General features: G+C 38.9%; 1 protein-coding gene across 1 annotated transcript in view; it reads right to left on the minus strand.

Moving 5' to 3' along the window:
- Positions 1–24358, minus strand: part of MAST4 (microtubule associated serine/threonine kinase family member 4) — a 284359-nt gene that overhangs the window by 169007 nt on the left and 90994 nt on the right. Inside the window, exon 4 of the mRNA XM_054281779.1 lies at positions 2507–2581. Coding sequence (XP_054137754.1) covers positions 2507–2581 — 75 coding nt within the window. The remainder of the gene's footprint in view (positions 1–2506; positions 2582–24358) is intronic.

Raw genomic sequence — 24358 nt, forward strand, 5'->3', positions numbered from 1 at the left:
TCAGATTTGTTCTCGGTCTCGGTGTTTATTAATTGCTTATCTAAAAGATTTTCTCTTGGCCTGACAGAGTTCTGCTCAGCAGTCAGCCATGGGCACACACTGAGAGCCCCTGGGGCGGTCGTCTATCTTTATACCCGGAGTTACGTATACAATATTTATCATTTTTCTCCAATACCCTCTACCCTTATTAACCAGTGTTCCCCTAGTAAGGTCCAATCCCGGAGTGCCAACTCCACCACAGAAGATGGAGGCCTAGAGGAAGAAGAAGAAGGAGAAGGGCACGCCCCAATACCTCCATCTTGCCTCTCTAGACCCCCCTGTACAGGGATCTTAAACCCTGTATCTCACACTCCAATTAACTTGTCCCTTCACCATTCACCCCAGTGAAATCCTCCCGTCCTCATACTGATGTCATCTCCCATGTGGGATCAAAGTCCAGCCACCAGACATTTCTGGCAACATTCCAGGACTCCCGAGCCCCCCAGGGGTAGTCTGGTTCACCCTGCGCCCCAGTTCTGAGAGACTGAGATCCCACACCCACTCAGTGAAATGTTACCAAAGAACAGGACTCAGAAGACCACTGTTCCAGATTTTCACCAGTCTCTTGCCTGGATAGCGAGGGAGATTATGTGAGTGACCTGCAGATCACAGAGAACTATGAACTTGCAGTTTTTCTCTTCTCTCCCACTGGCACTCAAAAAATGCTTCATATTTGCCTTCTCTTTTCTCCTCCCCTCACTCTTCTTTCCTCTTTTCTCTTCTCCCTCCTTTTCTCTCCAGACATATTTTAATCAAAACAAAACACTAAACCAGAGCAGTGTTCTTAGTATGTGCTGAGAAGTTTTTCTAAGCAGCTGGTCATGCTGAAACTGGTGGCAGTCATGGCAGGGGGAGAGGTGGAGCTGATGTGGTCTGTGGTAACAGCCCCCCTCTGGATGCTGGTTGGTGTTTAGCAGAGCTGAGCTGCTGACATGCTCCCAGTGCATCAGGATGTTCTCCCAGCAGCAAAGAAAATAAAGGACACTGGCTTAGGACTCTAAAAACACCAAGTAAGACCCTTTCTGGATCTTCTGTCCCACACAAAACAAAGAGCAAATACTAAGGTTACTCTTAGCTACCACACTGAGGTTTCAACAGCACACCTATGTATATTCAAACATACAGTAGGGTACTGGTACTAAAAAGGTGAAAAAAACACAGGTAAACTAGGTAAGAGGAGGGAGCAAAACCCAGCACACTTATGTCCACAGAATTGCACTTCAGCAGACATGTTTCCTTTACACATTGAGGCTCTACACATTGCAGAAATTACTTGACTCTAGTAAACAGTAATGCACACAGAAAGTGGCTTGTCAAGAGTATAGGCTGATACCTGTGTGTGTGTGGATAGATAGATAAATAGATAGACAGACAGACAGATAGATAGACAGACAGATAGATAGAGATGCTTTGGGGTGGTTTTTTTGGGGTATATGTGTGTGTTTGACTTACTTTTGCTTCTTTAAACCCCAAAAAGCCCTTCCCCAGACCCCCAAAAGGATATCTTAGTATTGATAATGTTGCTACATGCTGAAAGAAATGGCAAAAGTCAACATTACTAATACCTAATGAATTAACACATATAAAAACTGAAGGAATCAGTAGGACAACAGTACTTGGAATCCTAATTAAAATATAAGACAAAACATAGAACCAGGGCTTTTCTTTCATAACCAGGACTGCTATCACAGACTTACTTCAACCTATTAAAAGTTGTATGTAAATACTGCAATCAATTCTTCAGTATCTCAAATAAAGTGAAAAATGGGATTTCCAGGCAGTGATAGTAATGTATACACGGTTTCATATTTGCTGAAGTATCACAAAAAAGTAGCACAAAATAAATACAGGTGAACAGTGATGCTCTAAAATGTGCACTATATTTTATTTCATTAAAAGTTACATAGTAAAATCAACCTCAGTGAACCTATCAAGTTTTCTGAGTACAACTCTAAAAAGGTGGAACAGCCTTATGAACTAGCAAGTACTGCTATTGCATCTGCTCATATAATCTTTTGATGTCAGTCTATTTTTTTACACTGAAACTTTGTATTGCTTCATAGCGCTTGATGATAATGTTTGATTATTTCCATATCTTTGCCAATTTTTTATTCAATGAAAGCCTTCTGCAGTTTAAGAATGAGACAAACGAACTGCACAAGGATTTACAAAAAGACACCACACAAACTGATAAAAGTGAAGTGGAACTTTTCATAGAGTTTCCATTACACTTTGCAGATACAAACAAAATCTCCCCACAACTTTAAAGTTAAAAAAACAACTGCTGCACTTGAGGAGGAATCAATCCAGTGCTGAAGTTCACCTTTAGAGATAGTGATTATATGACTTGCAGATGAGTAAAAATAACTAAATCCCCCACCAAGCACATAGAGCTTCTCTCTAGCAACAAACCCTCTGCTGACACAACATTCCATTTTAGAAATGGTCCTTCAATAAAGGCACTCACTTTTGTAGCTGATGGTTCCACTAGTCTCTGACGGTGGCGCGCTGAGCTGAAATGACTCTTCTGAGGCGTCCCTTCCTGACAGTGAATGAAGAAAGGAGAGGAAGAACAGAGGAAAGGGGGGCAATGGATCGTGGAGGGGATGGAATGGAAGATGTTGGAGAAGGGAGAGGGAGAGTATTTAACTGAACTGTATTTTCACTAACTTTGAAAAAGTTTTATGACATCAATTCAAGTAATACCACTTTACAAATATCAGAAAGAAAATTAGGCATTTGCTTTAAAAAGCAGCCTCTCAAGGCTTTTCTATATGTTTCTATTATTCACACACATTTAATAATGCTGTCTCCTATAAACCCACATATACACACATGTACACATGCACACACATATACGCTTCATTTTCAGATACACATATTAAAGTTAAACATTCATTTCACTTTCCCAAAGTATACACATTATCTTACATTTTCTATATCAACTTAAGCAGTTAAACACAAAAACCCCATCCAACTGGATTTATGCTTCAACACAAACATCAAAATCTCCTCTAGCAAAATAAGATTTTTTTAGATTCATATTGTCTACCCAGACCTGCAATAATCACCTTAAATTCTAGAGACTTTGACGTTACAGAGATTAATGTCCTTGCCTGAGAAGACTGAGAAAGACCAGGCTCACACAGGTGAAAGGTAAGTATTTTCTCTTAGAAGGCAAAACCTGAAAGAGCATTCATCTGAAAAATAATCTGAAACTGATAGTCTTCATTACACATGCAATACAACAAGAGATTTTTCCAGGATATGAGACAGTGGTTCCAAATACTCTATCTGATTAATATCCAGTAGTCAGAAGTGCAACATTTAGTTTCTTCCCTAAGACACTTCAAATACGCTGCGTCAATCCCTCCAGAAACTTTCCAATTTTGAAAGCCCCTCATTGCTGTAGCAAGTACGAACTCTACAGTCTGTTATTTCAGGTATGTGTCTGAAGGGGAGAAGATATGGGTGAAGAGCCTCCTTCTAATCACAGGAATCAGAGGATGAAAATTTACAAGACTTATTTTTTCTTTCTTTTTTTCCTTTTTCTTTCGGAACCAATACACAATTCTTTTAAGAGTCTTCCCTGGAAAAAAAAAGTCACTGTATTTTAAAAATATAAGACAGACCTGCTCCTATTTCTGAAAAGATATTCACAGGGCTTTTTAAATGAAAATACAATGCTACTCAAATATTTTTCAAGATCTCAAGACTTGTTTTTCAAAAAGCATTTTTATAAAAGTAGTTTTTTACACCTCCTTAACAAAAAGGCTTCTACTTCTGGCATGACATCACATAACAGAATCAGCCCTGTAGCTCAAAAAGATCTGGTGGAAATAATCAAAGATTACAGCCACCATAGGAAGATAATATCATAGTTCACCAAATCTACAACAGCAGTAGTGCAAACTAGCTCTACTCCATAGAACCAGCATTACAGAAAAAGTAATTATCCAATACTTGCCTAACACTTGGTTACAATTGCAGAAGACTGTTCTGCTGATGGCAATGTACTTTGGTAACATTCCATTACTGGTGTAATGGACTAAAATCAGCAGTAAGTAAAATGGCGAGATGGTAAAAAAGAAGGTAAAGAAGACCTTTACACTTTTTCTTTAACAAATTCTTTTAAAAATTCTCAATGCCCTTGCCATTATAATCTAACATCAAATTTTATATAATTACCAACAGAAGCCTGAAAAGGGTCTCCTCTCTGTCACAGTTTGGAAACGATGGTAGAGTCAGCTTAACATGGACATAAGCTAGCAAAAGTGCACAACTTCAGAGGCCCTACCTTCTCCCATATTATGGTTATTAGCTATTCTAACATGGGATCCTGTACTTAACTGAGAAACAAGGAATTCTTCTTCCCTTATTCACATATTTCTTTCTTTCCTATCTCTCCTTCAGAATGCTTTCTAGAAGCAGTTGAGAGCTAGCACAAACACAGTTAACACAGGAAAAACCCCAATACAGCACCAACACCATTTTAGAAGCAAAAATGTGTACCTAAATTGATGTGATTACTCCTATGAAAAAGGAAAGTCAGAGTTCAGACTATTGAATGTTTATGTGGGCTGTTCCTTCAATCACACCAGCCAGTACAACATCCTGAATCAGAATATATTAACAGTTCGCTTTTTAGCCCAAAACAGTTAGGATAGACTTCATGCATACTATCCCATGCAGGGATGATAGTTTATCATCAGGATACGTGAAGGTTCAACTAAGATCAACAAGAGATTAAAAAAAACTGGAAAGAAGCTGGTTCTTTCACTATGGGAAAATTAGATATAGAGCATTTGAAGGCATTAGAGACATTAGACTGTACAGGTTTTGCATCGTAATGTCATGTTCCTTAGTATTGCATTTCAGCTGATAAAAACAGAAACCTCCTGCCAATGTCAGCAGTAGGTACTCTTCCGTAAAGGGTTGTCTAATAAGGGCAGACAAACCAGAGTCAATGTCACAAAGACACAGCAATCTTTAAAAAACAAACAAAAAAAAATCCCCCCAAAAAACCCCACGCCAACAAAAAACCTACATGCTGAAAAGACTTAAGCATTCAGAGTCACTGCAGCTATTACCAGGAAAGCACATCCAGTGGATCCATGATACTCTTGAAGGATGAATGTCCTTGAGAGAGGAAGCAGTCAGTTGCAATTATAAGTTGATATAATAAAACTACTGTCAGAAAACTTGTAAAAGCCTACACAATTCACATCAACAAGGACAGCTAAAGGAAAAACTGAAGGATCCTAAATAATTCTGTGGTACGGTATTTTAGTATTTTAGTTAGGTGGCATGCAAAAAATCAGCATGGGAGCAGAAAGAGACAGAGGCTTATTTCATTTAACAGGTGAGTAATCCAAGAAATAACCTTGTGGAAAACACACATCTTGGGGTAAGAAAAAACAAAACAAAACAAAAAAAACTACATAAAAGCAAAAACACACACCCCACAAAAAAAAAAAAAAAAAAAAGGCAACACAGGGGCAACAAGTATTGCACATAGTTTAGTTCAAAGTCACAGAAGCCTGAAAATAGCTGTGAGGAGAGAATATGCTTTTGGCTGAAGAGGCTGGTAGCTAATTCAGCTATGTATAGGCTCTAATACAGATACCAAAAGCAGTTTCCATTAAGAGCAGCTACCATTCACTGTGTGGCAGTTCTCATGAAAACAGCAGTATCAAGAGAAAAGCAAAAATAGCAAGTGACAAAACATGTGGTCTTATCTGAAGAGATTTCTACCTCCAGACTGAAGTGGCCACAGACCTCTTTTTTTCCTCTCCATTTTTATTGACTGCCAGACCAAGATCTGAAATAAGTGGCAAAAAATTCCACACTGAGGAGTTGAATTCACCAACAAACACCACAGCTCATCTCTGACAGATCTGCAAGTATTTAGCACTGAAGTAAAAATAATTCACAGACACAATTCCATCCACATAAAACTCAGCAAATCCTTATGCTGACAAGGCTATTTCTATGTTTTTACATTAATGAGTGTCACACTGAAGATTACCTCTTCACGTGCCCTCAAACCATGATCGTTCTAAACATGCTTCCTCCCCCAAGACTAGCCCTGGGCTATCTCAAGATACATCTGCGCCCATCAAGTCCCTGCCACATCTTTATGTATCTATGACTGATACATAGAGGTGTCCTACAGAGATGACTGAGCATCCTGGCATTTGAGTTGACCAACAGCTACAGCAAAACTTATGCCCAAGACCTGCTGTCATAGCCAAGACGGTATCTAAACTTTCTGTAACTTTCCCTTACATGGCAATCTACCTCCTGTTGTATAGCATCTCACACTAGATGCAGCTGCTCCATTCAACTACCAAACCACTACACTGTATATTTTTAACTGCTCTGAAGATTCCTTTTTTCTTTCTTTCTACTGCAATGTTAAAATGTTACTCTGTTATAATTCATCTCTTTAGGAGGGCTATGTAAATACAGCTGTGAGGGTATAGCAAAAATACAAGAAAGGACAAAGCAAATAAGAAAATTAGGAACAAAAATTATGTGTTAGAATGTGATGTGTTTAGTCTGATTTTTATCTTTCTTTCTTTCTTGCCTCAAAAGGGCCAAGATATCAGCAACAAAGAATGCCATTCAACTTCTGATAGCTCAGTAGTTTTAGGATATAGCAAAGGAAGCAGTAAATATTGTGGGATGGCTACATAATCAAGTCATTTCACATTACTAAAACCTTCAACAGCAGCACTGCAACACTAATTTACCATATTACCCAGTTATGTTTTTATTAATTATATTACACAATTCAGAAAGTCAGCATGCTACATCAGCATTAGTATTTCTTCCTACACACAGCTTCCTGGCACAGGTTACCTGCTGAAGAGATCTGTGAACATCACCAAGGCCATCTCTATCAGATATCTGCTTGGTAAAACTACTGGTGATTAGACTGGGTCCATCCAGTTATGATCATTTCATACTTAATCCTTGAAGTGTTTTAGTAGATAAAATTTTGACAACTGTTTTATTCTATTACATTCTATCTGTTATAAAGTTATGTCTTATCTGCTGTAAGGTCACCAGTAGCCTTGCAGTCTTGTACAAATAAATTTCTCTGTGTTTCAACTTACCAGAGATAATGAAATGCTATTCCTGTTTCAGCAATAACATGAGACTAGGAAAGAGGAAAAAACAAAAGATCTACGGAGACTCAAAAGGTAAATTATTCAAATTTTGAGTGTTATGGGTGCAGATTGGTTAATCAGCTTTTCATAATGAAACAGGAGGGAAAAAGTAGTCCTTACAGGCACTGGGGCCTTTTTCTCATAAAGATTAATTCAACATATAAGAACAATTTGATACTTCATGAGAGATAGAGGTAGCAGGGATGTGCAGAAAGGGAGGGAGGCTGTACACATTTTGTTCTCACAAAAATTCACAAAACTAGACAGCAGAACATACTCTCCCCACAGCGCATGATAATGAAAATTCACTGACACTTAAAGGGTATACAGTGTGGAAAAGCTGAATTACTCAAGGTGACATGCAAATAATGCAACAGATTGATGATGACACTATGAGAATCAATTTAGGCAAAGACAGACCAGAAGGTGTTCAGAAGCTTGGAACTTACCCTTCTGATAACATAGCATAATCCAAAAATGTCTACAAGCCCTTGTGCAGGTGCAAGAGGTAACAAACAATGCAGTGTAATCCTGCATCGTAGTCTCCATGACTTCAAAGTATGCTGAATTCAAATTACTCATTTTTGTAAAACAGAGCAGCAGACAGTAGGCAAATCAGCATGCCAAGTGTGGGGGCAGGACCATGTTATAAATTGTAACACACAGTCCTTTTCTCTCAGCTTTAGATTCAAGCAAGTGCAAACTGTTTTGGGATTTACTGGGGGGAGGGGTGTGTTGGTGTGGCTTAGTTTTTAACTGCTAAGATGTTCGTTTCCTGCTGATGTCCACTGCCCCAAAATTTGAATTTCGGTGTAATACTTGACTAGGCTCTGAGCCAAGCTTTATAGGCTGATCAGGAAAGCTCTTTTTGCTTCAGAGGCATCTCACAGCAGAAAAAAAGCATAGTTAAGTAAGAAAGATTTCTACATAGTTAGGGAATTTGAAAACCAGTCATAACTGTTTGTCAGTTATTTGACAAACAATGTCACATTATGGCACAACTGACAATCCTTACAGCCAAGGCAAGATATCATGTCAATAAAAAGCAACACACATGTGCAGTTTCAATTTTGAACGGTAAGAAAACAAATCCTTGAAAGATATCTCCCAAACAGAACACGAACCAAAGGCCAGGAATGCATCTTGCACCAATTAAGCTGTCAGCAACAGAAAGTACTGGCAGACGAAAAAATCATCTCAGGTAAATTTCTGTATCGCATTCTTGCAGCACAGCAACAGATGTTAAATTCTGAGTAACAAAAATGTGTAACTAACATGTTTACTGAAATTGCTTGGCAGTCTAACACATCAGTGTGCCAGACACTCTCCCAGTTAGCACTCCTAGTTATGGAACTCCCCTCTTCTCCCTAACCACATCCAGTTCTATGCAGACAATCATTACAGCACTTGAACTAAGAACATTGGGCCATTTTGAAGGAGAAAAGGGCAAGAACTATTTTTTGACAGGATCCTCATTGATTCCTGCATTTCCTCACTGCTACTAGAGAGAACACACATGAAAAATGGGTGCTTTAAATAACACCTTTTTCCTAGAACAGCTCCTCTGCAGAAACTCATCCATTTAAAAGTGACTGAAATCTTCCCCATGTATCTCCTGAGAGCCTGGAGACAGGAAAACACACTTCACAAACCTATAAGCCAGACCAGCTTTACTGGATTCAGCATCAGAAGAGGTTAGTATTGATATGTCAGATAGACTTCACATCAGAAAGAAATCATATTGAAATAATTGAAGGTGTCTTTAGGGTGAAACGGGCAATCAAAAAGCATACACTACTACATTTTGAAGCAGTGCTAAAAAACTAATTGGAAGCTTTCCGTTCTTCCTCTTAAAATAAAGGAAGAGGCATAAGGTGCTACAGGAACCATTAAAAGACATCAGCCCTAAGCATACAAAAATAAATACACAGGAACAGAAATGTAGAAAACGAAATGCATGCACAAAAAAGGTGATTGTTCTCTTGTTATTCTACTCTAAAACCCCCGAACACCATAAAAAATCAGACAAAAAAAAAATCAGTTGCAAAGTCTTCTCACAAATGCTCAAAAATATTCAAGCCCTGATCTTCAATCTCAATTAGATAAGACTAGCATTTTCCCATGACTATAAGGAGAATGTAAGAAAGAATGTCAGAAGACAAAAAGGAGAAAAACAAATTTGGCATTGCTGGTTAGGCAAATTGCATGCAACAGAATGTAAGGAGTAAAACAATGCAAAGTCCTAAGAGCAAGAAGACAACCACTGTTTGAGAAATTACACTGAAGCAACAGTCAGTTAAGATGCTGCTGCCGTCTAGCAGGCACTAGTCTCTTCAGAAGATCGCAGTCATATGCAAAGAGGTCTTTGCAGTTACCTCACACAAATACATTTGTTCAGGATTAAATCTCTTATCACAACCACAAAACAAAGCACATAAATGCAGTAATACCCCCTACTCAAGTCATAGATGTGATATGCTCAACCTCAAATCTTCTCTGCTGAAAATCAACTCAAAAAATTCATAGATTTTGGCTACCCTGTCCTAAAAACAATTTTGAACTGTTGCCTCCAGGCAGTAGCAAATACCCATGACTAAAGTAACAAATATTAAAATGCTCTTTATGCTTGAATGTTAAAGCCTTCTATGTATCATTGTCAGTCTAATAATACACCACACCTGACTACTACTTTGCTTACACCAAATTAACTGTGATACTCTTCAATGTCAAAACACAAATACACCCCTCTGTCTTGAAGAACTGAAAGAGACGAGCACATGAATATAGAATCAAAATAACATGAAATGTAGCTCTTACTCTTGTCACAAACGTTTGCTCTTATTTTTCATTTATATTATTCCTTCCTTATTGAAGTTCTCAACGTTTACTAAAATCTCAAAAAAAAAAGTAATTTAAAACTAAAAAGCTGGGTTCCCAAAGGGCACTGAAGTCCTAAAATCAATTTTCCACTCATAACCTAAATTTTCCAGCTGTGCTCATGAGTGTTGTATTCATAAAAGACAAGAGTTTGGGGAATACTTCCAGGTTCTTCTGCACACAAATTCTGACTGCTGAATTCCCCTAATGTATCTGCACAACTTGGGTACATACCACGAGGCTTTTTTTAAAGCAACTGAAATGGTATTCTTCTAGTGGCATAATTTAAAGCAAAGTGGTAAAACACCTTAAAAAACCCTTTTCATATCAAAAGAACTCAGAAGTTAAAGCAAGTGCACACTTTCATACAATTAGCACATTTTCCTTACTTTTCACATAGAAAGAGAAAGTTACACTGAGGAACAGGAGAGAATCTACATTAGCTGAAAAACATCTCCAGATATGTTTCTGTATTTGATATAACATGATTAATCTTTAGAGAATACCAAAAATATTCAAATACACAAAACACATGCAGAAACATGCACACTTCAAGCTGTAGCTTTATAGGACTTAAAATACTATCAGAAGACATGACATTATTTCCACAAAACATATCAATGCACTCAAGTCAATTTTACAGGGCAGATATGCTGAACTATTTCCGATTCCAGCCAGCTGAAAGTGAAATTCAAAAAACATGTATTGCTTCATAACAGTAACTACTAGTTACCAAAACCTCATCTTCTAATCACGGACCATCCAGTAAGTTTGATTACTAAAACGTTTTCTTCAGATTTGATCACTTGCAACATTTTCTTTTACAGAACCCAGACAAGGATGGAATATTTTACTTTGTGCTGCTAAAACTGGATCTCCTATTTCTGATAGTAAAGGTTAAACTTGTAATATTTTTCAATGGGCATATTCATAGCTTTGAAATAATGTCTTGGTTGGGGAGGATAAGCAGATGCCATAGAAGTGTTACATAACATCCTTATGAAACTAAGCCAAGCATATATAGACAAAACAAAGGAATTTCATAAAGGACAAAGTACTCCAAATAAAATATGCACTGTAAAAACCTGGTATTTCACTGCTAAAGTCTCTGAAGAGCTTGTTTTTTATCAAGGGCACAGACAGTGAGTGCAAGTATCCTTTTTGTCTCTTATCCCAGCTGTTGTATGACACTGAGAAGCACTAAACTGTAGACCTAAAATCAAGGGGGACTTGAATGAAGGGAATCCAAGAGGAACACGAGTTACAAACTGAGACAAAGTAATTGAATAAATTACAGAAAGCAAGAGTTGCTGACAGAAGACAATGATGCTCTGATTTACCTTGGATGAAGCAAGGATACTACGGAGAACAAGGTTAGCATTGCAGAAGTTAGTGCTACGTGTATAAGAGGAAAAGTAAAGCCAAGAAAATGAGATCAAAAACAATTATGAAATTGCAGTATTGAATGTTTTGCTTTGAAATCATAGCAGTAACTTACAGATTTTTATGTAATTTTAATGTTCAAATGAATAATTGGTAGCCTTACAAGCAATTTGAAGCAAATATGGCCTCAGTCTAATAGAAGGAATTAATAGCATCTGAAAGCCTGTGGGCAATTTTGAGAAAACTGCTAACTTAACAAATCTAAAACTTTTGACTTTTAAAGCAAATGTAGTTTATCAGTTGGTTAAAGCAAATATAAAATCATTATGTAAAATATGACACATGAACCAGCATCACAATCAAAACTGCATCACATTGAAAGGAAGCAACTTATAAAAGATTTGAAAAGAAAATACAGACAATTACTAGTTTCCTTAGTTGTGGCAAAGTAAGTAAAACCATTTGTCAAACCAAGGACATTTCGTGGAACTTTATTTAAAAAAACCTGTTTCAATAAGCTACTGTCCTCCATGCAGCTATTATTCCTACTGTTACCAACAAAACAGGTGAAGAAAAAAAAAATTAAAAAATCCACACAAGTAGATTTTGGAGATAAGCCAAGTGACTCAGAAATAGGAGCTAACAAGTACACATAGGATGCCAAAGCTGCCTGATTTTATGACCCTTAGAACACAACTGAGACCAGTTCAAATCATTGGAGACTCTACCATTGAGCTCACCAAAGGATTTGACACAAAGAAATGTTAAGTTTATGTTTCACCTTCTAAATCTAATACAAAACCGTCAGTCAGCTTTGTGACATATTGCAGACTTTATCAAGAAATGTTGCTACAATTATCAGAAGGCATTAGTAAGAAGTGTGATATGGGCTACAGGCACCAAGTTTGGCCCCACGCCAAATATTTTAGCTCTGAATGCAGCATGGTGCTCTCTTTCCTTTTTTTGATATTGGACTCCGAAATAAAGTCCAATATCAGACCACAATATGCAGAAAAGCAAAGACAGAGTCGGGGGGGGGGGGTGGTAATCTGAAAGATTAACCCTTTCAGAAAAGCTTTCACAGCTGAAATAACAGCAAAATATGTCTGGCACAAAGTGTTTTAGAGGATATGACAAACATGTAACAATGCATGAATGTCTGGAAAGTAGAGGTGAATAAACTGATCAAGAGATTGGACAGTCTATTAGGCCTGCACAAGTGACAGCTAAGAAGGAGAGGAAATATGTTCTTTATCTCAGTATCTCTTCTCTCAGAAGGCTGGTCTTTAGCTTTCTAATGGCAGCTATCTCTGCCTATCACTATTTAAGCCAAGAAACCATCTATTCTAACTGTAGGTACCTCTTAGTCCTAAGATGCCCTGTTTTCTATAACAGTGTATAGAAGGACTCAAAAATAAATATAGCTCTAACCAGAAAAATAAACACCAAAAAAATTTAGAAACTTTTTACATATTACATCTATGTATGTTGCTCATGCAATGCACTCATAAAATGAAAGAGGAAGTGTCACAATTTAAGTAGTTCTGAGTAGCTCAATTACTCCAAAATTTTTGAGGTTTTAGTAAATGTAGAGAAGTTTAGTTTGCAGGTATGGGCCCTTTCAGGCAGGTCTGGGCACAACTACTAAGCAGGGCATTAATGCAGTGTGCAGACACACAGCTATTCCCATACCACACTGGAAGTGTTACATCTGTCTGCTTCTTAACTGATTAATCTGAATCCACTGCAAACTGCAATTTTTGTTTGTTTGTTTTAAATCCTTCTCTGGTTCCATGCCCTCCACAAAATTTTTCTTATGCACACATATTGAGAGGCAGAGAGATACATGAAACCTGATTCACAGTTACACAACTCATCTTTGATACTGTAAAACCATTTCCACTAATACAGAAACACCAGCAGAAACAATGGGTAAGGCCTCTCTTGGCTACAGAAGAACACTAAAATACACAGTACTCAAACCAGTGAAAATTAAGAACCCTGCCAGAACCTTATCTGTAAGACTGACTTTTACACCCTTTTTTCTTCACTGTGCAAGAGACACCAGGCCAAATTCCAACTAATGATCTTCAACTTCTATCTTTTTTTTCTCAGCAGAGCACCCAAACACAAACTGCATTTAGAAGAGATAGTTACAGCCTACCTCTTTCCTTTCCTCTCCTGTAGAGTGTGGCTTCCAAGATAACCCTTTTACTTCACATGTCAATTTTCAGTATTTCAGAAAGAATTCTTTGCATTAAACTTTCTTCTCCAAAGAAATCTCACCTGCTTAGTGAGATTGTGAGTAAGGCCATTTTTTCCATGAAGTTCTTTCCTTTCTTTCTGATTTCTCAGTAAATGCATTTCCAGTTAAGCCAATAAGCAAGCACTTAGAAAAGTCTGTAAGGTATGGCTTTTTGCAAAGGTCTCGGCAATTTATGTACCACATTTCAAAACCTCTATCTGTAAAAATAACTGTTTTCCTGTACTGAAGACAGAAGAAAGGAGCAGCCAAGGCTACATAATGACTGTGCCCCTTGCAAGCCTTTCTAGGAAAACATGGAATTGGTATAAATTGATTTTCTCAAATCCACAAAAATAGCAACTTTCTATTTACACCACATTTTCCTTTACATTGCCAACTTCCATTTCTACAGAGTAAGTCTGAATTTTGTGATTAAATTACTTTTACTTCATACCCATTGCCCCCTCAAATCAATGCACGTATTAGATTTCCAAGTGGAATTTTCCATGTTGACTATAATCATATCACTGCAAACAATGCAGTGCAGTCACCCTGAATTTAAAGAAGGATTAGATTCCCTATGAAAATTTTCCAGCATTGAAAAAGAAAGTGTATATATACCTAGAGAGAAGAAAAGAAATAAACACAGCATTTTTTTGACATTTGAGAGGTTTCATGTATACATCTGCTTTTTCTGCTGTTGGTCTATTTCTCTGCAAGTCTAATTAAAAAAGCTCATGTAATTACCCAAAGATTTACAAGACACTGTTTACGGACCTCTTAAAGGAGAACTGAAATTAGCAAAAGGAAAAGTGAAGGCCCAAAAAGCATCTCTCTGACGAAGTGAAAGCTTAATCAGCACTGGAAGCATGACTGAAGCTGGCTGCTTCTGGCAGTAAAGTTTCTCCCACATTCCCATATCCTTACAGATTCAGGGAAATATGTGCTACCTTTACCATCCATGTCTGGGTTCAGAGTCGTTAGTTTAAGGCAATAGGAAGTAACTACTTAGTCAAACAACTACAAACATAAACTGTTAGCAGACTGCAATTAAGAATGTAATTATAATGTACAAGAAGTAACTAGCTGTTTTCACCTTTTTCAAATTTATTTGCAAGAAATTGTTATTTCAATCTATACTAAACTGCGCTTTAAAAACTTAGAAGTTGAAAGAAATTATCAATTTTATCCTGATGTTTCTTACCAAAAAAGTGTTCTTTGCAATTAAACCTTCAGAATCTGCTCATTGAAAAGGAGCATGTACTACAGATTCAGATGCCTTTATTCTTCCATGAATACAAATACACAGCTAGACACAAGAAAAAGGTTGTAGTAAGATTAAGTAGATATGTGTACCCAGGTTGCAACCAATTAAAGGTTCCATTTCTCTCAGAAGTCTCAACTAAAAATCTTTTACATATCAAGCTGAAACAAGATTTATCCAAGTCTTCATATTTACTTAGGTCTTGTATTTTGAGATTCAATTCAAGCTACTTCCTGGCTTTTTTTTAAACACAGCACGATGGTACAAGGCACTAAACACAACTACATCAGGTTCCCATCTAAAAGGAAATGGTTTGTGTGTCCTGTAAATCAAGCTTTGAAGCAAACTGTGTTCAAAGAAAAAAGAAAACCAGCAGTTATACCAACTTTGCTTTTAATTTACTCATATGCTATTTATCACTGTATACTCAGTTTAATTTAAATGCAGCTTCACCTAAGAAAGCACACAGTTTTTAAGCAGATTTACCTGCTTTTAACATTTCTACTTCTAACCCAGAGAACTGACAAAGTTACATGAAGTTATCTGACCTTATATTTAAGATCACAGGCATTTTAGAACAGTCTTAACTCACAAAATTTCCTTTTCTTTTCCTCCATTGATTTTTGAGGGTCACTGTTTTGCTATTTGGAGGCAGAGGTGGGTGTTTTGTTGCAGGGGGGTTTGTCTGTTTGGGTTTGGTGTTTCTTCATTTTGAGGTTTTTGGGGTGTTTGGGGGTTTTTTTATTCTCTTGGGGGATTTTTGTTTATTTTTTTCAGAACATACTCAATAGTCTTTACATGAGAGTATCAATAACATGTGAAAAATAAAAAGGGGCAAAATACATGGATTACTCCTACAGGAAACAAAGAGTGGAGAGTTATTTAGGGTTGGTGGTTTTTTAGGGTAAAAACATATACTATGACTATAAAATAACCAAGTCACTATTTTGGAATGTACTATAATATCAAAAGGTCAGCAAAGTAAACAACTCAGACACTTAGTATTTATTAACAAAACTTAAAACAGCAGCTACACCCTTTGTCATATAACCTGCTTTCCAGCTCACAAGATCATCATACCAGTCTCTAGGCTAGTTGCATGAACACAGATGAAGACAGAAACAAAGCAACAGAAGAACATAGGAGAGCAAGAGGACAATATAAAGACAGATTCACTTCAATGGTTTAATGAATACAACTTAAGTGTAAACAGCATTTCTATCCCTCCCATCTTTTTCTAAATGACAGTATGTCAATTTTAACACTTCTGACCACTAGCTGATTTTCTCCATTCTAGGACCAGGTGCTAAGGCCAGTCATAAAGTGCACATCTTCAAAAACTGCAGGTACTGCAAGCATGAATAGGCCCCTCTGCTACTTGGACTAGTCACTGTATAACTCCCAATACTCTCAGGTGACTGTAAATAGCTGTAAAATATTTTTGGTATTCATTCAAAATTGTTTTGTTAAAGTTACAGAAAATAAAATAAAAATAACATCTGCAGAACTCAACACATTTCTTTCACACAAAGATTTAAGTTTTAAATTAATCAGACCAGACTGCAGTTCAATTCAAAAGGAAGAAATCCGGTTTACACTACTAAATGGATTAGAGCAGGTTTAAGAGAAGGAAATCCAGTTTCACTACGAAGATATACCTCTTGAAACTCTTACATCCTTTAAAAGCTGTCATCCGCGGTCTCAATCTGCAGCAGAGATTCTCCCCCCTACCTGGCTATCAATGACAGAAAATATTTAAGATATAAGGACTGACTAAATTAATTTTTTTATGAAATTTACTTACTTTCCACAGGCAAGTGTTATCGTACAAAAAGTTAAAGAAAAGTTAATGGATTCTTTAAAAGGCCCAAGAGAATTTGAGGACTTTCATATCCTACATAACAATGTGCTAGAGACTCGACTTGTACACCTCTGTCTAGCAAAAACTGTGACACTGGATCAGCACCAAGTTGAAAGCACTGATCAAAAAGGGTGTCTTACTAAAAAGTTCAGAACTGTGCAAGTTCAGTGCATGTTAAACGTTTTATGGGAGTTTATATTACTTAAGAATAAGGATCCCAAATGTATGGAGACTTTCCTTTTCACCCTCCTCCCATTGAAATTGCAGATGTGGAGGAAAACAAAAGAAAGGAAGTACATTCATCGCTGAGAGCTACTTGAGAAAAGGGGCTTTCTGAACAATGGGCCGTAATGATGTAGTTTGAGGTGGTGCTCCATTTTGGTGAAACATTAAAAAAGTAACTACACCGTCTATTCGCCTGTGGTCACATATTCTTTATTAATACACTTTCTGCCAACAGATATATGTATATAACTGCGCACATTCTAATTATTTGAGCGGCTTATGCATTATCCTAGAAGGGTATACGGTTCGAGTCTTGGCTTCAAACAACATACGGCACCAACACCGTGTCACTAACCTCACTCTATTTGGGATAGGGGGTTTTCTAGAGTTAAGGGACGCCAGCGGAAAAGTCAGCCCAAAGCCGCCCGGGAAAGGAAGACGCGCCCGCTCCGCCGTTCAGCAAAGCGCACCGCAGCCGTCCGGAGCGCCGAGCCCCGCCAAACTTTCACCCCCCCGGTAATGCCCGTCCGCTGCCCGGCCCGGAGCGCGGCTGCCGGGGAGACCCACGCCGCCACCGCCGCCCCCGCTCTCGGCTCCTCGGGAAGCGCCCGGGCACGGGCTGCACCGCCGGCTCCGCGGACCAGCCCGCCGCCCGCCCCCGGCAGCCCAGCCGCCGCCGCCGCCGCCCGCCCACAGGTGTCCCCCCGCCGGCACCGCGCCCCGCCGCAGGTGAGGAGGGCAACTTCCCAACTGCGGGAGCGCGCCCCGCCCCGCCGCGCCCCGCCCCACCTGCAGCCCGCGCCTCCGCAGGATGCCCGGCTCGTCCATGCCGGCGCTCCGCCGCCCTCACGCCGCGCGGCGCCGCCTGGCCATGCCGGACCGCCCGGAGCCCGCTCCGCATCCCCGCAGCTGCCGAGCGCTGACATCACGCCCGCGCCGATTGGCGCCGCCGCCGCACGTGACCGCGCGAGGTGCGCGCCCGGCAACTTCGGGGCGCAGTCCGGAGCCGCCCCACAGCGCCCGCGGCCGCTCGGGCACCCGGAGCCACAGCGCGGGGAATGAGCTTCCCTTGCCTCACCGGAGGGAACGGCAGCAGGGCCATAGCGGCACCGTGGGAGAAGCCGCGCCCTACTGGATTCCCAAGTGCGGCTGCGGAGAACCCGCGGAGAGAGGACGGATTGTCTCAGGGGTGCAGGCACCGTGGCCAGCAGGTCCGGCTGCGACCTTGGGCTTGTCTCCCGAGGGCCTCTCATCAGCTCAGCCGACTCCACTGGTGCAAGAAAAACTCATCTCCGTCAAAAACTAGGTGCTAGATCCTTAAAGGTTACGTCTGAAAGCACAGATTTTAAGGAGCAAAACAGCAGTTGGAGTTTTCATATCTGCCAAGCTGCTGGTTAAACAGATCACCGATTTCCCTCCCGCCCCTCCACAAAGGCTGTCACCATACTATTAGCTATTCACCCATTAACACTCTAAGATGAGGCTATGACAATCACACCCTTAAATCTAGTATGAAAAAGAAATATTGATTTCCTGTCATATTGCATCATTTTGAGAAGTAGTCCATGTACATTCCATAATAGTAAAACCTGCCAGGAGTAAAGGCATTTAGAACAAAAAAAATAAAGGATAGCTGAAAGGATAGTGCTGAGCAGTAAGAGCTTATCTGAAGAACAGTGAAAGAAAAGGCTGCTGTATTCCCTGCCCCCAACCCTCAACTCTTCTTCATACAACTGAAATGCATTAAAGTTATTATTTTACACTTGTTACAATTAAAAATATATAACTTCTGCCATTAAGCTACATTTCTCTGTATCATTCTAAAAAGCAGTCAATTTTTATCTAAGTTACACAGTGACATTAATTGAAAATGTTCCTTCTTCCCTGTCCCTTAATGTCTCCAGCTCCAAATGCATCCATCACATTTGGTCAGTGGCTTAAAACTCAGCCGCCACAGACTTCAGTTACAGGATTAGAGCCGCACTTCAGTTACGAAATGAGATACTCATCCTGACCAAAACTCTGTTTCTACAAGAGGGAGGCAAGGAAACTCAAACACACTGATAGATTTACAAATCTGTAGGCCAGAAGGGGATATGCAACTATCCTGCCTTCCTCTGTAACAAAGGCTACTCATCCCTCCTGAATTCATTTTTCAAGAGTAGTATCTCTTTAAGCAGCATGCTGACCCTAGTGAAAACTTTTTTGCTTTACAGAATCAAAGTGAAAAGTGATTAGATCCCCTCACCTGCTTGAAACAGAGGGGAAAAAATGTTACATTATCTCCTATGGATTCCACCCAATATTCCTGTTTTCCCTTTTCCATTTCAAAATGTCATCTTCCTTCTTCTTATAACATTTTAAAACTCTGTCCAAATCATTTGCATCCATGTTGTCCTCACATAGGATCTCTTCTGTGTTTCCAGAAACAACACAGGTAAATGAATGACAATCTAAATGCTGTTGCATGCTTCCAGTAAGGATGGCAAAAATAATTAACCAAAGACTGTGAAGTTTCAAGGATGAGAGGCAAAATCTTACCATTTGTCTCTCATGACACACTGCAAGTTTCAGCTGCAAGGCTGTTTGCATTTTTACACCCAATCTTTATTCATATTGCAAAAGTTTTTTTTAAATCACTGAAATACAAAATCTCTCAATGCTCAATTTATCAGTTCCTTTAAAGGTAAGTAATACGGAAGTACTGAAGCCATCATTTCAGCCTAACTGTGTATTTAACTGCGTATGTATGAATTAAAAGTACCCCATGCTATCTAGCTCAGAGGTCAGTACTGGCACAACCGTATAAGAAAGTCGTACCATCAAGTAATGTGTCACTGACAGACACAGATGCAAAAAGTCCACAACCTAACAAAACCCCTCAAGTACCACTGAAGCTATAACTTCATAGCAGAACAATTTACAGAAAAGATTACAGGCAGACAAAGAGCACAGATGTGCATGCATGAAGAAACTACCCAGCTACAGAGTGCAAGTGTAACATGTTTTGCAATATGCTGAAGGTCATTGGTACAGCTGCCTAAGTAATACTGGAAGGCAGAAGAATGAAACAAAGAGAAGACTGTCTTCCAGTGGAAGATGAGATAAATGCCAAACAGAAGAGTATAAAACTATCTTCCAGTGAGAAGTGCATTCACTATTAATTCTAGAAGAGGCATTTTCCTAGGCTTGTGCTGCATTTTATAAAGGTGTACTGGAAGGAACTGAAAGCAGATGTTTGCACATAAACAGGAAAGCATCCACTGAATTTTCTCACAATTTATGAGTATCTTTAGTCATTGCCAAAAGTGCATCTTCATGTTTAAAAATGCATATAACACAGTTTTTTTCTGGAGGCTTTCATTATTTTCAGACTATTATTTCAGTTATATTCACCATCAAAACCATGGCAGGTAAGACTGTGGTATATAAGAATTTGTGTTTTAGAAGAAAAAAATCCATGCTGTTTGAAACATTTTAATATAATTATCCTAATATTTATATATACCAAATACAGCAAAATACCTCACATATTCTTTCACATCACTTGTAGGAGAAAGGCACAATTCCGTTGTACATGCACCACAAAAGAAAATGTATACAGAGAATGAAAAAAACTTTTTTTTCCTTCCCCTCATCAAGAAAGGCAAAATCATTTTAGGACAACAGTAATCAACTTCCGATTTTGCCAAAAATTTTTCTCCCCTATAAATGAAGCATTTGACCTGATTAAATATGAAGGATGTTTCAGAATTAATTTAGACACATACTCCTAAGCCCATGTATATTTAAAGCTGCAAAGAAGCATGGTAGAGGACAGTTTTCAGGACAATTACATAAATCTAGTAAGTTTCTATCTTCATTCAACTGCCACTTTTTTGCATTAATCATAAAGCTTCACTTTAAAAATAATACTGATTGACAAAACAAGAAAATTTAGAAATAGCTGTAATTACTGAAATCAGCCAATCAACCAGATAAAACCTAGGCATGCAAAACTATATATGAATATGTAACTAGAGTTTTACAATGCAGATTTAATTTAAATTTAATTTTATGCATACACATATCCCATGTGTGGCTGCCACTCTCATACTACACATGGTGGTAGCATATGATAAATCATATTAATTATGCACCATGAAAAAACTCATTTGTACTCTGCCCCTAAATCTCTGTCAGGGCTATTTCCTATACCTTAAATATTCTACAGCATGCAATCACCATCACTGAGTTTTAAAAATAATTATTTTATTCCTAAATGTGAGAATTCATATGCTTAGAATAGATAACAAGCAATGAAATAATTTCCTTCTATTCTGATAACCTGCTACCCAAAATAACAGAACTTTTTCCCAGCACAGGTAAAAAGGGAGCTTCTCATCGTATTTTTGTCCACTGATAAGCTATTCAACTAACTTACTAGAAAAATTAAAGTATTTCAACTACCATAATTTCACAAGTCAAGGTAAGTGAACTACAACTACAGATACCTGGAAGTGATTAACATTAATTCTTATGCAGCCTTTTTCTAAGCACATTAGAGATGAGAAAACTATTAGAGTATACCATAGCATGTTCCCCTGGATGTTGTAGTTACAATGGGTTTGAAACTAACTCCTGCAAACACTGCTTTTGTGGTTCTGAATGGAGAGCAGCCCCACAGTAATGAACCTGGGGCCCTGGTCCCTGGCAAGCTGAACATGAGCCAGCAGTGCCCTGGCAGCCAGGAGGGCCACCCGTGTCCTGTGGGGCATCAGGGACAGCATCAGCAGCCGGGCAAGGGAGGGATTGTCCTGCTCTGCTCTGCTCTGCACCGGGGCAGCCTCACCTCCAGCGCTGGGGGCACTTTGGGTGCTGCAGTGTAAGAAGGAGAGCACTGGAGAGTGTCCAGCGAGGGCATGGAGGGGTGAAGGGCACTGAGGGGAAGCAGGATGAGGAGTGGCTGAGGACACTTGGTCTGTTCAGCCTGGAGGAGACTGAGGGGAGAGTCAACAATGTCCTCACAAGAGGAAGCAGAGGGACAAGTACCGATCTCTTCAGTCTCAAGACCAGCGACAGGACTTGAGGAAAAGGCATGAAGCTGTCAGGAAGGGTTTAGGATGGATATTAAAAAAAGTTTCTTCACCCAGAGGGTGGCTGGGCACTGGAACAGTATCCCCAGGAAAGCGGTCACAGCACCAGCCTGACAGAGTTTGGACAATGCACTCAGGCACAGGGTGTGACTCTTGGGGTGTCCTGCACAAGATCAGGAGTTGGATTCAATTATCCTTGTCTCTCCCTTCCCAGCCACGTTATTCTGTGCTTCTGAAGTAGTTTAAAGAATAAACTGTCAAGGGAAGACAACATTACAGTTCCACAAAGGAGCTCAAGTTTATTTTTCTGAATGGTCATAAAAGAAATTGAGCCACTTTTGTGTTCCACAATCGTACTCTGCATATGACTACGAAATAATCTAGACAACATTCCTGTTCTGTAGTATTCTGAAAATAGTTTCAGTTCCTAAAGGAATTTTACACTGAGTATTTTACACTGAATTTTGAACACCCTATGAAGACACAGTACATTTTTTTTTTTCTATTACACACACACAAAAAAAATCTCTAAAAACATCACCCAGAAGTTTTCAACTGTCCCATACATATATATCCACACCAAACCATCCATACTGTCACTTCACAACGCTTTGGGGAAAAGGGATTTCATTAGAATCTTAATGGATACCAGATCATCATCACAGGATGTCACAGAAGCATGAAAGCGAAATCCATGTGTGGTGCTGGGAGATGGGAGATGAACATATATTTTTTTAAATTGATCTGATAGAAGAGAAACAGAAGGCAAGTGAAACAAAATGAAGATTACCTTTAAAGAATTCTATACAGCTCAACATCTAGCCATCTTAAGTAAGTCAAAGGATTATAGTGTCACTGTCTACTTCTACACAATCCATGAGTTTTCTTTAATGCAATGTTTTTGATGTTACCTGAGGAGAAAAGGGTTATGGAAACAATTCTATCCATCTGCCTCTTGTTCCTTCAAGTATTGGAAGTTTTCTTATCTGTGAACTGTCACTGAAATTGGCTACAGCACCAGAAGTGAGACATTTAATCCAAATTAGCAGAAAAAATTGACAGACCAACACTTAACACTGTCACCAAGCAAGCAATGCTGAAATCCACCCGAAGCCACAGATACCTTCTCAGTCTGTACTTCCAGACTAGAAAACAGAACTGTAGCTCTGCAATTTATTTTTCAAGAATTTTCTTATACAACCACAGACGAGGTTGTTGTTTTAACAACAGTATTAACAGGAAAGTGTTTTTAAGATATTCAGTCAGTGCAGGAATATAGGCCAGCTTTATCACAAACTACTTGAATGGGGTAAAGAAAATCCACCACTCAGTTTTCATTATTTATTTTCCAAGACTTTATTTTACCCACAGAAGCTATACAACGATATCATATGAAACTGGACATTGCTTTAAGAAATTGAGAAAGCAATTCTCACACTTAAGAATGTTAGGAGCTAAAGTTGAGATTGATAAAACCAATTTATTAATAATTAGTAACATACATTGAAATTCTGAGAAACTAATAAATTTAACAGAATCAAGTTACATCCCCAACATCACAACCAACTACTAACAAGGCCCAGTAACTCACATACAATTTTAGACACTGCGAGCAATACATATTTTGACTATTTAAAGTGGAAAGGTTACACTATTCCATCTATATAGCCTTTTTTGCTCCTGTATACATTTGCCTACTGTTCCTTCTGAGGGCCTATAAAAAGTACAGAATAAATGCTCCATGTGAAGCCAACAGCCCCCTTTCAGGGTGCAACATGTTAACCCACTACTTCGCAGAAGAAAACAGACATGCTCCACCAGCCAAATGTTTTCAAGGCACCTCTGAATCCCCAGCTACAGCACTGAGAAGCCATTGCTGGCCTGACAATAAAACCATGAGTTCTCACCAGTTTTTTCCTCTATCCTCCTTCAATATTACAATCCTACCCATACACACAAAGTGCATTACTCCATTTACATCTCTTCTATACTTCACAAGTAAAGACTTTTGGGCAATAATCACTGCATGGATCAATAGGGCACCATTTAATTTGTGTTTCACTTCACCACATTACACAAACACGCATTCAGGTAAGCCAGGCTGGCTTCCTGAAAATCCAAGATGCACTCCAATTACCAGGTTCATGTCTCCATTAAGAGACAGTTTATTATCCTCACTGAATATTACTAAGGATACATATCACAAGCAGGGAA

The sequence above is a fragment of the Melozone crissalis genome, unplaced genomic scaffold, assembly GCF_028551555.1.
Source record: "Melozone crissalis strain CALT ecotype California unplaced genomic scaffold, PUWL_Pcris_2 ptg000005l_1, whole genome shotgun sequence".
NCBI lineage: Eukaryota > Metazoa > Chordata > Aves > Passeriformes > Passerellidae > Melozone > Melozone crissalis.